At 45.9% G+C, this 17,326-nt stretch overlaps 1 protein-coding gene across 1 annotated transcript in view; it reads left to right on the forward strand.

Annotated features, from left to right (window-relative positions):
• The window catches only part of CHRNA2 (cholinergic receptor nicotinic alpha 2 subunit), a 179,275-nt gene that overhangs the window by 70,469 nt on the left and 91,480 nt on the right, over positions 1-17,326 (forward strand). The window contains exon 3 of the mRNA XM_063915030.1: positions 16,971-17,122. Coding sequence (XP_063771100.1) covers positions 16,971-17,122 — 152 coding nt within the window. The remainder of the gene's footprint in view (positions 1-16,970; positions 17,123-17,326) is intronic.

The raw sequence follows: 17,326 nt of genomic DNA on the forward strand, positions 1-17,326 counted from the left end.
CTTCTGCAGTCTGGCCTCGCGCATGTACACTACGATCCGTACACATGTGCAGTCGTTCAATAATCGGCCGCCTTGCGATATCACACAACAGCGATCCGGTCTGAATTAGGCCCATAGAGTAGTAGATAATGGGGGGTCATTCCGAGTTGTTCGCTCGCTAGCAGTTTTTAGCAGCCGTGCAAACGCGATGCCGCCTCCCACTGGGAGTGTATTTTAGCTTAGCAGAAGTGCGAACGTTTTTATCGCAGAGCGCCTGCAAAAAATGTTTGTGTCGTTTCAAAGTAGCTCAAAACCTACTCAGCGCTTGCGATCACTTCAGACTATTCAGTTCCGGATTTGACGTCACACACCCGCCCAGCGTTCGCCCAGCCACGCCTGCGTTTTCGCAGGCACGCCTGCATTTTTCCGAACACTCCCTGAAAACGGTCAGTTGCCACCCAGAAACGCCCTCTTCATGTCAATCACTCTACGGCCGCCAGTGCGACTGAAATGCTTCGCTAGAACCTGTGCAAAGCTGCATCGTTCGTTGTGCCCGTACGTCACGCGTGCGCATTGCGCCACATACGACTGCACAGAACTGCCGTTTTTTAGCCTGATCGCTGCGCTTCGAACAAATGCAGCTAGCGATCAACTCGGAATGACCCCCAATATACAAAACATGAAAGAGCGGCAAATCATGTTTGATCGTTGTCCGGTAAATATCAGAGATCACCATTGAATGAGGGCGGGGAATACTGATCAATAAAGTACAAACAATGACAATAACATGCAATATAGAAGGTAGACTAGAAGAGAATGGAGACAAAAAGGACAAAAAAAAATTAAGAAATAGCTCCAATAAGTGGCAGTATCTTGGCAGCAATCAACACACAATTCACTAAAATCAATATATTAGCTTTGAAAATCGCAATACAATACCCTCTAAAATCAAATTACTAACAAAGTAGTGGTAATCCTACTGGCAAATGACAGAAACTCTACACCTTCCACTTAACCTCTACACCTTCCACTCTGAGCTCTAGTAGCCTCTCTGCTTAAAAATACCCACAGCCACTCACCACTGCCACAATCAATATTGCAGCATGGAAATAAACATTACAGGAGAGTTTCCCAAACTCCAACATTACAGTCCAGATTTTAAGGATATCCATGCTTCTGCTCAGATGTTATAATCAAGCGACTGATGTACCTATTAAGTCACCTGTCCTTAAGCATGGATATCCTTAAGACCTGGACTGTGATGGCAGAGTTTCAGAAACTCTTCATTACAGTTTAATGTTGTTGCATGCCCAGGGGTATATTTACTGAAATTCGTATTTGTGCCGATTTGGAGGGAGATTAAACACGAATGACATCGAATGTGTACATTTGCAACTTTTTGAATTTTGTACGACAGATTTACTATGCTGTCGTATTCTGCATTTTCGTTTTTTCCGATGTCGATGTCATTCGTAATTTCGGCCAGTGTTTTACGGGAGTGAATAGTAAAACACTGCCGACATTAACACAATGAATCTCAGCCGGATCTGTGAGATCCGTGCAGGGCTTCATTGTGCACCTTTAAAAAAAAAAAAAAGTGTTAAAAATAACAAATAAAATGCGTGGGGTCCCCCCTCCTAAGCAAAACCATCCACAGGCACTTTGAGCCGGTCCTGTTTGAAAAAATATGGGGGGGGAAATGACAGGGGTTCCCCCATATTTGATCAACCAGCACCGGGCTCTGCGCCTGGTCCTGGTGCAAAAAATACAGGGGACAAAAAGCGTAGGGGTCCCCCGTATTTTTTGTACCAGCACTGGGCTCCACTAGTCAGAGAGATAATGCCACAGCCAGGGGACACTTTTATATAGGTCCCTGCGGCCCTGGCAATAAATCACTAACTAGTCACCCCTGGCCGGGGTACCCTGGAGGAGTGGGGACCCCTTAAATCAAGGGTTCCCCCCCTCCAGCCACCCAAGGGCCAGGAGTGAAGCCAAGGCTGTCCCCCCCATCCAAGGGCGGCGGATGGGGGGCTGATAGCCTTGTGAAAAAATAAGAATATTGTTTTTGAAGCAGTACTAAAAGTCCCAGCAAGCCTCCCCGCAAGCTGGTACTTGGAGAACCACAAGTACCAGCATGCGGTGGACAAACGGGCCCGCTGGTACCTGTAGTACTACTACAAAAAAAATACCCCCCAAAAAACAAGACACACACCGTGACAGTAAAACTTTATAACATATATGCACACCTCCATACACACATACTTACCTATGTTCACACGAGGCTCGGCCACTTCTCCATGTAGATTTAATGCCAGGGCCGCAGGGACCTATATAAAAGTGTCCCCGGCGGGACTCTACGCATTTTTTTTTTTTTAAATTTAACACTTTCCCACCCCTTCCCACTGATAAACATGCACGGATATCACGGATCCGTGCATACCTATCAGAACACGGTAAAAAAAAGCAGGTCTATTTCAAAACTGCTTTTTTTTTACGATTTGTATTTTTTCACGGCAGTGTTTGGCTATTGCCGGCAGTGTTTGTGAAATAGAATTTTTAGTAAATTAACGAGTTGTATCAAATAACAGCCGTATTTGACCGATGGTGTATTCATTCGTATTTTTTTTCTTTGACTTTAAAAAAAATACGAATGCCCTCATCACTGCCGAGATTTGAGTTTAGTAAATTCCCGAGATGACACTTTGATGAAAAAACACCAAATCGGTCAAAATCGACAGAAATCGGGAGCTTGGTAAATATACCCCCCCCAGTCTCTTGCTGGCAGCTACACACCCAGGCACGTCTGACCTTAGCTCTGCTGTCAGACTCCTGGTTCAGCTGCCCAGATCCGGAACTAGACCTCATGAGGCCCTAGGCAAGATACCGGTTTGGGGCCCCCCTATATTTTAATTCCTGGTTGCGAGCAGCACTATCAATAATCGCTCTGTTGCATTCTCACCAGCATTGCGTACAAATCTGAATCACGCTCTAGGTTTTTTGGAAGTAGATTTGAAACCTGTGTCACATTTAAAGTAAACCCACCGCCCACATACAGTGGATGAGATCATTTCTCATCTTATCAAAGAACATCGCTTAACAACATTGGGCCGAGTTCAGATCTGATCGCTAGGCAGCGATTTTTGCAGCCCTGAGATCAGGTAGTCGCCGCCTACAGGGGAAGTGTATTTTCGCTGTGCAAGTGTGCGATCGCTGCACAAACTGATCTCTGCGCAGCCCAGGACTCACTCAGCCGCTGCGATCACATCAGCCTGTCTGGGACCGGATTTGACGTCAGACATCCGCCCTGCAAACGCATGGACACGCCTGCGTTTTTCCAACCACTCCCTGAAAACGGTCAGTTGCCACCCACAAACGCCCTCTTCCTGTCAATCTCCTTGCGAACGCCCGTGCAAATGGATCCTTCGCACAATCGTGTCACTGACCGGTGATCTCCTTTGCAGTCGTGCAGTGCGTCAGTGCAGTGCAGTGCATACACATGCGCAGTTCAGATCTGAATGACCCCCCTTTGTCACTAGTCGTTATAAGCCGCTATGCTGCATTCTCAGGATTATTGGTGCAGGAGTGGACCTTGTATTTCTTGGACTGGACAGGATCTAGGTGTATGGGTGAGTATGTAAGGAGACTGCAATCCCACCTTACACAGCAGCTAAACACTGTATATTCTGGTATACTCTGCGCAAAGATATTTAGATGTGTAAATCCAGTACTCATAGCAGCCCTTCCCTAATCCTGACACTAACTCATCCTTAACCCCAAACCTCACCCTAACCATTACCCCAACACCCTAACCCCAAACTCAGTCCACTAAACCCTACACAACCCTAATACCCTATGCCTAACCCAGTCCCCTAAACTAGCTCTAGTCCAAACTGTTACACCTACCCTAATACCCTATCCATAATACCCAAACCCAAACCGTGTAAATTAACCCTAATACCCTAACCCTAAATTTTTCTCTCGCTCATATGGGGTAATTCAGACCTGATGGCTAGGCGGCGTTTTCTCACAGCCTGCGATCAGATCTGAACTGCGCATGCGTATGCACCGCAATGCGCAGGCGCGACGGACCACAGCAACGGGGATCACCGGTCAGCAACGGGATGGTGCAAAATTTCCAAACGCGCGGGCGATCGCAAGGAGATTGACAGGAAGAGGGCGTCTGGGGGTGGCAACTGACCATTTTCAAGGAGTGCCCGGGAAAACGCAGGAGGGACCAGGCGTTTGGAGGAAGGGTTTTTTGACGTCAGCTCCAGCCCCGATCTTCGCAGCGGCTGAGTAAGTCCTGGGCTGAGCAGGGTAATTTCACACTACAAACACTGGGTGATATCATGGGCGAGTCCGCATGATATCATGACTTCACGCGGTAGTTGCACAGTGCTACTTTTGGAACGTTTTGGACAGGCTGGATTTCTTCGTGGGGCCTGTACAAAGGCCCCTTGGGACCCACAAAGCCCTAGGCAGGTGCCTAGGTTGCCTTGTAGGAAATCCGGGCCTGCAGGTTCCTCTGCTGTCTGTCACCCATTTGGCGCTATACTGGGCCTTTTTATATCCTGAGAGGCACACTCTACCCCCAAGTGCCCGCTGCTTGGCTGGGTTATTCCCCGTTGGAGCAATAGGCTCTGTAGTGTCTGGCCAATGTCCATCTTGGCGAAGCCCATATAAAGTGCTGCCATTTTAAGTAGGTTTTTTAATATATAATGCCTGCAGTCCCCTGGTCAAGGATACCAGGGGGCTACACATGGAACTGTATGATGGATGTGCCTCTATTACCTTTGACGACAAGCCTACGTTTCGCATGCCTCAATCCTGTGCTCTGCAAGGTCCCACCTGGCAGATGGACACCTATTGACGTGCAGAGAGCGTCCACTTGTTGTCGATGTCATTGCGCAAATGTGGGCGGATAGAGTGCTAGGGGATCAGTTCACGAGTGGATCCATGAATGGATGGATCAATCCGTTCGCAATTTCAATCTGCGCCACTTGTAAAGTCTCCGATTGCTTTCTACGCTGCATACGCAGTTTGCTGATGTCTGTCCGTGGCCGATGTTGCATCTGGACTTGCCCCCTTATGTGACCAGGTAAAATAAGTAATATAATGACACCAGGAATATTATTATGGCATCAATATTGTAATATGAGGCCATGATTATGGATATACTATATAATATCGAAAGAATTGTAGAAGAGAGATCGCTTATAAAACCCAGAGTTATATTGTATAATAGGTATACTGTATGGGGAGCGTTACAAAGATTATATTGGAACAGATATTATAAACGAAGAGCAATGTTTGTCGTTACTGAATACCCGGACTTGTTTTATGTCTATACTGCGGGGTAAAGTGCTGTGTCATGTGCTGGCACGATGCAATAATCTTTAATAATAATAAAAATATAATAATAATAATAAATATTGTATAGACCAGTGGTTCCCAACAGTCCAAGTTTTAATGATATCCGTGGTGGAACACAGTGTAATCAAAATAAAGGTGGATTTCCTTAAAACCTGGACTGTTAGGGTAACTTGAGGATTAAGTTTGGGAAGCGCTGGTCCAGACCTACAGTGAGCTCTGTAAAACTTTGGCCCCATTCCGAGTTGTTCGCTCGTTATTTTTCTTTCGCAACGGAGCGATTAGTCGCTAATGCGCATGCGCAATGTCCGCAGTGCGACTGCGCCAAGTAAATTTGCTATGCAGTTAGGTATTTTACTCACGGCATTACGAGGTTTTTTCTTCGTTCTGGTGATCGTAATGTGATTGACAGGAAGTGGGTGTTTCTGGGCGGAAACTGGACGTTTTATGGGTGTGTGCGAAAAAACGCTGCCGTTTCTGGGAAAAACGCGGCAGTGGCTGGAGAAACGGAGGAGTGTCTGGGCGAACGCTGGGTGTGTTTGTGACGTCAAACCAGGAACGAAACTGACTGAACTGATCGCAGAGGCCGAGTAAGTCTGGAGCTACTCAGAAACTGCTAAGAAGTGTCTATTCGAAATTTTGAGAATCTTTCGTTCGCAATTCTGCTAAGCTAAGATTCACTCCCAGTAGGCGGCGGCTTAGCGTGTGCAATGTTGCTAAAAGCAGCTTGCGAGCGAACAACTCGGAATGAGGGCCTTTGTTCCTGAGAACTTCCCCCATTACGTGGCTGCATGTAGCTCCGTTATCTAGAACAGCCCCGAGCAGTCACCTTGGGTGCATTGTGCTTGATAAACAGTATTGTTAATTCAGTTCCCATGTAACACTTGTTCAGCCGCAGAATCCATCACACTGGCATCAATGAGCGGAAATAGTCACACTTCACTACCAATTATAATTAATTACATCTTTAAACTCATTTTGCGGCCTCATCTCCAGTGCCGGAATGAGATGATAGACTGTGCTGTTTACTAAATAGCAATAAATGAATTGTGAGATGTGTACAGATCACGGTGCACCGAGAGCTGCCTCTCACTCCGCCAGATATCTTTCTGTCTGCGGGTTATTTACCAACATTGGTGGTCATTCCGAGTTGTTCGCTCTGTAATTTTCTTCGCATCGCAGCGATTTTGCGCTAATTGCACATGCGCAATGTTCGCATTGCGACTGCGCCAAGTAAATTTGCTATGCAGTTAGGTATTTTACTCACGGCATTACGAGTTTTTTTCTTCGTTCTGGTGATCGTAATGTGATTGACAGGAAGTGGGTGTTTCTGGGCGGAAACTGGCCGTTTTATGGGTGTGTGCGAAAAAACGCTACCGTTTCTGGGAAAAACGCGGGAGTGGCTGGAGAAACGGAGGAGTGTCTGGGCGAACGCTGGGTGTGTTTGTGACGTCAAACTAGGAACGGCAAGCACTGAACTGATCGCAGATGCCGAGTAAGTCTGGAGCTACTCAGAAACTGCTAAGAAGTGTCTAATCGCAAATCTGCTAATCTTTCGTTCGCAATTTTGATAAGCTAAGATACACTCCCAGAGGGCGGCGGCTTAGCGTGTGCAAAGCTGCTAAAAGCAGCTTGCGAGCGAACAACTCGGAATGAGGGCCATTGCTCAAAGGTGCAAACCTGCAGTGAATGGAAGGGGAAGAACAAGATTTCCTTTTGCAATAATTGAGTTGGTGAATGACGGTGGTTCAGGACCGAAGATAAAGTGACCTTTCCTAAGAACGTAGGGCGACCTAGGGCCTAATTCAGATCTGTTCGCTCGCTAGCGTTTTTCGCTGGGCAGCGATCAGGTCACCACTGCGCGTGCATATGCACCGCAATGCGCAGGCGCGTCGTACGGGTACAAAGCGAATCGTTACTGAGCGATGGATTTAACAAAGAATCCATTCGCACAGTCGATCGCAAGGAGATTGATAGGAAGAAGGCGTTTGTGGGTGACAACTGACCGTTTTCTGGGAGTGGTTGGAAAAATGCAGACGTGTCCAAGTGTTTGCAGGGCGGGTGTCTGACGTCAATTCCGGCCCCGGACAAGCTGAAGTGATCGCAGCGGCTGAGTAAGTTCTGGACTACTCAGAAACTGCACAAAATGTTTTTGGACCGCTCAGCTGCACAAGCGATCGCACACTTGCAAAGATAAAATACACTCCCCTATAGGCGGCGACTATCTGATCGCAGCGCTGCAAAAAATAGCTAGCGAGCGATCAGGTCTGAATTAGGCCCCTTGTCTCCTTGGCAATGTGTACAAGGGTTCCCTGAGAGTATATAGTCACACACACACAACGACAAAAGTTTTCCCCTGGTTCTATATGAGAAATCACTTTTACATACATAAGAGCTATGCTTTTTGGTTTGCGGTTTGACGGCAAACTGGCGTTTTAACTCCTTCCCTGCTGAGTGTTATCTTACCCCCATGCTCAGCCCACATTGTTACGTTTGCATTGTCAGAAAATACTTTTATTCTATTTGCACCTTCTATAGCAAAACTGTGGCAGGGCTTGCTGGGAGGTGTAGTTCCTCAGCACTTCTGATTATTTATTTTTTAGGGCAAGTTTAAAATCTGTTACCCTACAGACCCATCATTTTATTTATTTTTTATTTTTCTTATGCACACGGAGCGTTTTGTTGTATAATAGCTACTACACAATTTACAAAAAGGGTGTTTACGTTTCTTTCCCAACCCATGGGGTAAATTTACCAAAGTGGGAGTAGTTTAGAACTGCTGATATTGCTCATAGAAACCAATCGGATTCTACTTAACATTTATCTAGCTGCTTCTAGAAGATATATAATGGAATTTGATTGGTTGCTATGGGCAACATCACCAGTTCTAAGAAAACTCCCACCTTAGTAAATGTACCCCATGATTGGGATTTGGCTGGGTTGTTCTGTTTACCTTGGCCGTGAATCGATTTTTATAACGGTTGATACATTGGAGAGTTTTAGGTACAATACGTAATGGCCTTGGCTGTGGCTATTATCTGGAATTCTCACGCTAATCAGGATTTGGTCCAGGCTATGTTGGCTTGGGAACAATAGAAGATATTCTATTAAATTCCCCTGCATGGCCCATACACAATTAGCCCTGTCTGATACGTCTGGACAAGACCTCCCTTATGAAACTCTTCTTAGCGCTGATTCCTCTATAATCATCCACTATCAGAAAATTAACTTGGGATTAAGCCAGTGACCTCTGACTTTCCATCTCACTAAAGAGGCAATCAAGATGAATCCCTTCAGCATATAACTTAATTAAATAGTTATGAATACAGCTACAAGCACTTATGGCCTGGTTCCCTTATAGACTGTGAATGGGGCTGAAGAACACAGAAGAACTGACTAAAATGGGTGGCTTGCTAGGGTGTAAGTGCATAGGCAAACACAGGAGTGGGGGTTCCGGTTGCCTGGAAACCCCCCTCCTCTTGGCTCAAATTATGACAACAATAGCAATGGTGTATAATATGATTACTAGAACTGCCACCACAACATGCAGTGTAAGGGACAGAGCGGAGCTGCTGCACATGCCCAGTGGAAGCAGCTTCTTCTACCAAGTTTGCTGTGTGTGTGGATCTGAGTCCTCAATCAGTGCACTGGACAAGAGAGTAGCTACCAGGAAGAAGAGACAGGAACCTTACAATAAGGTGGGAGAATGTGTGCTTAGAAAGTGCAGTACTAGTTCTATTACGTTTGTGTATTTATTTATTTATTTATTTATTTATTTATTATGGTATGTTTAGCCTTTTCCTGACCACATATTTATATTATTTCAGTATATTTGATACAGCCTATAATATAGAAAATATATTGTGTTAAATATTAATACTGTATTCCATACAGTATCTCTAGTGTATAAAAAGACCATTGTTTACATTAATGTCCAGGGTCGTTACTGGGTTCTACTATCTCTCTCCCAGACTCCTTCACTTGCTCCAATGTTCCACAGAGTGGGAGATTGTGGATTGCATTTGGAAAACCCCTTTAGAAATCCTGCATTTGCCCCTGGAGTGGATAGCAAATAATTAACCGTCAAAAAATAAAAGTAAAATTCAAGTGATGAGGCCTGCTCCGATTTATTTCTACAGGGGAGATGTATCAAGATTGGGATGTACAGGGGAGATGTATCAAGACTGAGATGTATAGGGGAGACGTATCATGTTCTTTAAGCAGCAATCAGACTGGGAGGCCAACGCTCCCTACAGACCAGGAGAGAACGCTGAGCAGGTTAATGCTTCCAGTACACAAGCCATATGTGTCATATAACACACCATGTGCAGGCAATGAAAAATTCAATTAACCGTGAAAAATTCATCCAGCGAATCCCCCGTGGGCTCTCTCTAACTGGCTGATGTGACAGCTGCCGGATTGGTGGCACAAATACTAAATCTAAACTGTTCATTAAACTTTAACACTCAAATGAGCCTCGTCTGGGCTTGCGAGTAGGGGCACCGGCTTCCGGCAGCTATTCCTTCTGATTACCACTTCTGACTTTCACACTGGTTTTTTTTAAGACTTGATTAATGCCTTTGGGAATTAATTGGTCATAATTCCAAGTGATGGTCATCATAGCGTGAAGGTGTAAGACGCAGGATGTACCCCTTATGTATGCTGTAGACCAAGAATAAAATAAATTAATAAACCTGGATTTAAATTGACCCCAACTTTTTAAACATTATTAATGGAAGTCCCTCGCTATGTTCCCAATATGATGTCCCAATTATAATGCACCCATTGCCCAAAGGTATGGGATCCGGTCAGGATCCCGACAGTCGGAACAGCTGCAGCAACATTGTGTTGGGGCTATAGGCCTGAGTTTTGAAAAATAAAAATAAAGTATAGTAACTTTGCACCTGGATGAACCATGTTGCAATGCAAGGGGTGCAAATACATTTGTTTTGTTTTTTTTTTGTGTGCAGGGTAAATACTGTCTGCTTTTGCATGTAGCCCACAAATGCTGAGCGGCTTTATTTTTACACTGCAGTTTAGATTTGAATTTGGACACATCCCGCCCCAAATCTAAAGGCTAGATTTACTGGTCTCTACAGCATAGGTGAGGCAACCAACGCTCCATCTTTTGCCCTCAGATGCCTCCCTACGGTATAATTAGTGTCCATCCCTGTATCACCCCCATAGACAAGTATAGGAGCCGCAAATTTACTAAACAGACCATAAAACGATGGCAAACCCGCCCACACAATAGACCTGAGTATAGGTGAAGCCATGCAAAGGTCACGATGATCTTCCATGAACTTTCTATTTGCAGAACCCCGGCGCTAGTGACACGTTTTCCCGCCCACTCTCCATAGAACTGAATGGGGATGCACGGATTGGTCAGATCACGGCAGCTCTCACGCTCTGACCAATCAACGAGTCCCCGTTCATTTCTATGTAGAGTGATTAGGTGACCGGCCACTCACGCCGGGGCTCTGTAAAGGGCTAGCTCATTGTTTGGGCATGCTGGCACTTATGGTTCAACAAGTGCCATCAGGCAGGGGCAGGCTTGCTGGGACCTGTACGCCACCTGTAAAAAAACATTATTATTTAGCTTACATTACCAAAGCATGGGGGGGAAGGGGGTGCGGAGAGGAGCCCCCGGCTGCAAACAAAAATCTGCCAGTCCGGAGGAACAGTAACTGCAGCATATTGCCGGTCTAACTGGCGGCCGTGAGTAATTTGCATAGAATGGAATACACCCCCCTAATTGTTGGAGATAAATTTATTTACAGGACAGTCTGTTTCCATTGGGCGAATGAGGGCTCACCTCCTCTCTGTCTGTGTCATCGCAGCGTCCAAAGCCTGTGATAAATAATCTCCCCTGACCGTGACTACCAGTGGGAGCAGAGTCCATTTATCACACACTCCATCTATGGGTGTCAGGCAGTGCAGATGGAAAACTATTCCGTTCTCTATTATCTCCGGCAAATCCAAGCTATTTATCAATTTGCTTTTCCAGGAAAGAAAATACTGTGAGTTATTAGTGTTACCGGTCTCTCCAGCGCCGCCTTAAAGGGCCAGAATCCTGCAGAGATGTTACTAGTGACATGTTTGGTTTCTTAGCTGACACACTTACATACATAACGCCATCAAATTAGACAGAGCACAGCAAGCTATTCCTGACTCATACTGTACCTCCCGACTGTCCTGTACCCCCCCCTTCCCCACAGCCTAAACCTAACCTCCCAGGGCCGCAGCCTAACCCTAACCCTCCCCACACAGCCTGCATCTAATCTTCCCACCTCCTGCTGCTTACCTCTCTCCAGCGGGCCAGCAGATGTTTGTTCAGGATCCCAGCGGTTGGGATTCCATCGCCGAGCTATACGGGATAACAGTGTCGGCATTCCGAATAGTATCAGGATTCCGGCGTCGGTATTCTAACTGACCGGATCCCAGCAGAGCTAATGGACTGTTCCAACATCCTAACAGCGAGGACATTTGTATGTTTTGCTCACCGCCACTCACACCCACGGCAGTGCAGCGGTGAATGCGTGCGTAACAATGCAAGCTAGTATTTAAGGTTGGTGGACTGGCCGCAGGCGTGTCAGAGGGGCATAGTCATTTGATGATTCCCAAACATGAAATACCGGAACTCTAAAGACCTGTGTCCCAGCATCAGGGCTGGAAGAGGGTGGTACCGTGCTATAGGTAGGCGTGGCCATGCTCTTAGTAGATGTGGCCATGCTCTGAGTAGGTGTGGCCACAGTCCGCCTGGGCTGAGATTATTAGTTTGTTTCTCCAGAAAAATACCATTATTTGTGCTGCATGTCTTGGAAATGTCAAAACTGGGGAATTTTCTATACCAGGACTAAAGCTTATGGTAGGAGCTGGACTGGAGGCTACGTATAGAAAGCTGGGAGTCTTTGTCAGGTTTCTCTGCATGGAATTAGTATTGAGGAGTGTATTAGGTACAGGATAGGAAGGTGTGAGAAGAAGTGTCTTCAAAGGACGGTTGGGTTGGATCTATTATTAGGAGTGGCTGAACGGAGAGAGTCCAAATAGTAGCTGAAAAGTGGGAGTAGGTAGATCCGGAGATAACTGTAACTGGCAAGAACTGGTAAAATAAGTAGCAGGAACTGGGCTGAGACTGGTAGTACATATTAGAGTAACCAGACTGGGACCCGTAATATGTATTAGAATAACCAGGCTGGGACGGTAATATGTATTAGAATAACCGGGCTGGGACGGTAATATGTATTAGAATAACCGGGCTGGTACCGGTAACGCTTAGCATAGACACTGCGCTAATAAACAGGATTCTGCTGGACCAGGAAGGCATCTGTACAAACCATGTTGTACTGGTAATTGGCCAGTTGTCCAGGAAGGGTTTAAATAGGGACTACTGAGCTTTGATTGGCTGCCAGATAAGGCTGGGTGCAAAGAGCATTCCTATTGGTGGAAATTAGATCAGCTGACCATTTCCAAAATGCCACCCACGCACCAGACCTAGTGGGAATTCACTGAAGTAGAGTGTTGGCGGGGAATGCAGAAAGAGGCAGTGGGACCGGTGGACTCCAGAAAACCTCAGAGCAAGCTGGAAGAGATAGCAGTGAGGTAACAGGATGCAGAGCTCTGAAGCGTGACAGGAGTTACCTGCCTCCACACTGCAACATAGGCAAACATAATCGGGACTGTCCCACTAAAAGGCTAAAAAGTCCTGCACTTGGGAATTGGGGTAGGGATATAAGTGCTGGAAGTCTCCTTGGCATAGTCATTTCTGAATGTTTTTATTAATTAGCAGTAAATGTGCTATAAGTAGATTAAAAAAAAAAAAAAAAGAAATAACACAAGAATAGTATGAATTGTACATATTCAATATATATATATATATATATATATATAGTATTATACACATATTACAATGTATGGCAAAATTCCATTGATAATAAAAGTGCAGTCGTCATCTGCGATCTTTTACAAGGAAACAGTGATAGACTTTTACATTTCATTATCAGGGTCCTAATGTGATCTATTACAATGTTCTATACAATACAGATTTGAGTGGCAATTGCTGATTGTGTACCGCACTTTGCGAGAGATGTTATAATGCATAAAAATAGCAAACGTCACCAGATAAGAGAGTCAGAGGGAAGTAAATGAAGGAAAAGGCAGAGGAGCTGCGATTACCCAGGTAACAGCACCTGGGTTGTCCTCCCACTGTGTACCGGGAACAATGCATGACACAAGTTCTGCATCCACACAGCTCAGCGCACAGAGCCATCTACACAACACAGGAGACAGTTCCAGCAGGTACACTGAGGGCGTATTGTGGAAGGAAAGGCTACGTGAAGGAGACAACCACCCCCAAATAAAAATATTCCCCAGTTTGTGATAACAAGATGGGTTATTCATTATACTACTACCTTATGGCTACAACTTTACATCTATATCATTATCTACAGTGTTACAAACTCAGCTAATAAGGGCCCTCATTCCGAGTTGTTCGCTCGCAAGCTGCTTTTGGCAGCTTTGCACACGCTAAGCCACCGCCTACTGGGAGTGAATCTTAGCTTATCAAAATTGCGAACGAAAGATTAGCAGAATTGCGAATAGACACTTCTTAGCAGTTTCTGAGTAGCTCCACACTTACTCGGCATCTGCGATCAGTTCAGTCAGTTTCGTTCCTGGTTTGACGTCACAAACACACCCAGCTTTCGCCCAGACACTCCCCCGTTTCTCCAGCCACTCCCGCATTTTTCCCAGAAACACCCACTTCCTGTCAATCACATTACGATCACCAGAACGAAGAAAAAACCTCGTAATGCCGTGAGTAAAAAACCTAACTGCATAGCAAATTTACTTGGCGCAGTCGCACTGCGGACATTGCGCATGCGCATTAGCGACTAATCGCTCCGTTGCGGAAAAAAAAATAACGAGCAAACAACTCGGAATGACCCCCAAAGTACATTGCCTCAGAACTTTGCTAGATGTAAGGTTGGGGTCATAGCTATGAATGCTGCTTCAGCTTCTGCCTGGAGAGCTCTGTATTTGGACAGATAGGATAAGTAGCTTTGGTTAGAAATCACATTTATTGTCTACATCTGTGAGAATGATGCAGGCAGGGTTATTACAGCTGAACGCCCTCGTGTGGCAGGGCTCAGCATTGCATAATGGTCTGTAAGTCGCATACTGGTCATTGGGCTCAGCACTGTATATGATACTGGTCATCAGAACAGGCTCAGAATTGTATGCTGGTCATCAGAACGGGCTCAGCATTGTATGCTGGTCATCAGAACGGGCTCAGCATTGTATGCTGGTCATCAGAACGGGCTCAGCATTGTATGCTGGTCATCAGAACGCACTCAGCATTGTATGCTGGTCATCAGAACAGGCTCAGAATTGTATAATGGTCATCAGAACGGGCTCAGCATTGTATGCTGGTCATCAGAACAGGCTCAGCATTGTATGCTGGTCATCAGAACGGGCTCAGCATTGTATGCTGGTCATCAGAACAGGCTCAGCATTGTATCCTGGTCATCAGAATGGGCTCAGCATTGTATGCTGGTCATCAGAACAGGCTCAGCATTGTATGCTGGTCATCAGAACGGACTCAGCATTGTATGCTGGTCATCAGAACGGGCTCAGCATTGTATGCTGGTCATCAGAACGGGCTCAGCATTTTATGCTGGTCATCAGAACGGGCTCAGAATTGTATGCTGGTCATCAGAACGGGCTCCGCATTTTATGCTGGTCATCAGAACAGGCTCAGCATTGTATGCTGGTCATCAGAACAGGCTCAGCATTGTATGCTGGTCATCAGAACAGGCTCAGCATTGTATGCTGGTCATCAGAATGAGCTCAGCATTGTATGTTGGCCCGCAGAATGACCTCAGCATTGTAAACTGGTTATAAGAAGGGGCCTAGCATTGTTTACTGGTCATTAGAAAAGGCTCAGTATTGCATACTAACGTTATTATGTTCTTACTGGGACTACTAGCCTGAAGTAGGAGGTGCAGTCTAACGTTACTATGTCCTTACTGGCACTGCTAGCCTGAGGGAGGAGGTGCAGCCTAACGTTACTATGTCCTTATTGGGACTACTAGCCTGAAGTAGGAGATGCAGCCTAACGTTACTATGTCCTTACTGGGTCTGCTAGCCTGAGGGAGGAGGTGCAGCCTAACGTTACTATGGGGGTCATTCCGAGTTGTTCGCTCGGTAATTTTTTTCGCATCGCAGCGATTTTCTGCTTAGTGCGCATGCGCAATGTTCGCACTGCGCCTGCGCCAAGTAAATTTGCAATACAGTTAGGTATTTTACTCACGGCTTTTTCTTCGTTCAGGCGATCGGAGTGTGATTGACAGGAAGTTGGTGTTTCTGGGCGGAAACAGGCCGTTTTATGGGCGTGTGGGAAAAAACGCTACAGTTTCTGGGAAAAACGCGGGAGTGGCTGGAGAAACGGAGGAGTGTCTGGGCGAACGCTGGGTGTGTTTATGACGTCAAACCAGGAACGACAAGCACTGAACTGATCGCAGATGCCGAGTAAGGTTGAAGTTACTCAGAAACTGCTAAGAGGTGTGTAATCGCAATTTTGAGAATCTTTCGTTCGCAATTTTACTATGCTAAGATTCACTCCCAGTAGGCGGCGGCTTAGCGTGTGTAAAGCTGCTAAAAGCAGCTTGTGAGCGAACAACTCGGAATGAGGGCCAATGTCCTTACTGGGTCTGCTAGCCTGAGGGAGGAGGTGCAGCCTAACGTTACTATGGGGGAGATGTACTAAGCCTGAGAAGTGATAAATATCACTGTGATAAAGCACCAGCCAATCGGCTCCTAACTGCCATGTCACAGGCTGTGTTTGAAAAATGACAGTTAGGAGCCGATTGGCTGGTGCTTTATCACAGTGATATTTAGCACTTTTCAAGCTTAGTACATCTGGCCCTGTGTCCTTATTGAGACTACTACCCTGAAGTAGGAGGTGCAGCCTAACGTTACTATGTCCTTACTGGGTCTGCTAGCCTGAGGGAGAAGGTACAGCCTAACGTTACTATGTCCTTACTGGGACTGATAGCCTGAAGAAGGAGGTGCAGCCTAACATTACTGTGTACCTACTGGTACTACTAGCCTGAAGGAGGAGGTGCAGCCCAACGTTACTGTGTCCTTACTGGTACTACTAGTCTGAGGGAGGAGGTGCAGCCTAATGTTACTATGTCCTTCCTGTGACTGCTAGCCTGAGTGAGGAGGTGCAGCCTAACGTTACTATGTCCTTACTGGGACTGATAGCCTGAAGAAGGAGGTGCAGCCTAACGTTACTATACCCTTCCTGTGACTGCTAGCCTGACGGAGGAGGTACCACTACCAACCAATCAGCTCCTATCTGTCAGTTTACAGGCTGTGCTTGAAAAATTACAGAAACTGATTTGTTGGTACTAACTCTCACTTTATCTCTCTCCAAGGTGTGGTACATATCCTTTTTTTGTTTGGGCAGAGCCATGAATACCTTCTGTTTCCTGCCACTGTGTGTATAATATGTTTGTATCATGAATGTACCGTGCTACATCTTATGTTGGCTTTATAATGATAATCGTCCAGTTTTATTATCTGTTCTGGACATAACCCTGCGCTCTGTCTCCTCCCAGTGTCGCATTCCCAGAGGACGCGCTCTCACGCCGAGGAACGCCTATTCAAGAGCCTGTTCAGTGGATACAACCGATGGTCCAGGCCAGTACCAAATACCTCAGATGTCGTCATTGTCAAATTTGGCCTCTCCATAGCCCAGCTCATAGACGTGGTGAGAGCTGCGTATATCTACTATGTGCAGCATGTTACATATGTTACTGTATGTATTACACAGACCAGACAGACAGAGTCAGAAATAACCTTTATCACCCCATCTTTATAACACCAGATACAGGCCTGACTCAGCGGCGTCTGCATAAGCACTTGCGTTTGTCTGCAAAGACGTCCAGCAATACAGTAATTGGCAAATGCCGGT

The sequence above is a fragment of the Pseudophryne corroboree genome, chromosome 4 (assembly GCF_028390025.1).
Source record: "Pseudophryne corroboree isolate aPseCor3 chromosome 4, aPseCor3.hap2, whole genome shotgun sequence".
Classification (NCBI taxonomy): Eukaryota; Metazoa; Chordata; class Amphibia; order Anura; family Myobatrachidae; genus Pseudophryne; species Pseudophryne corroboree.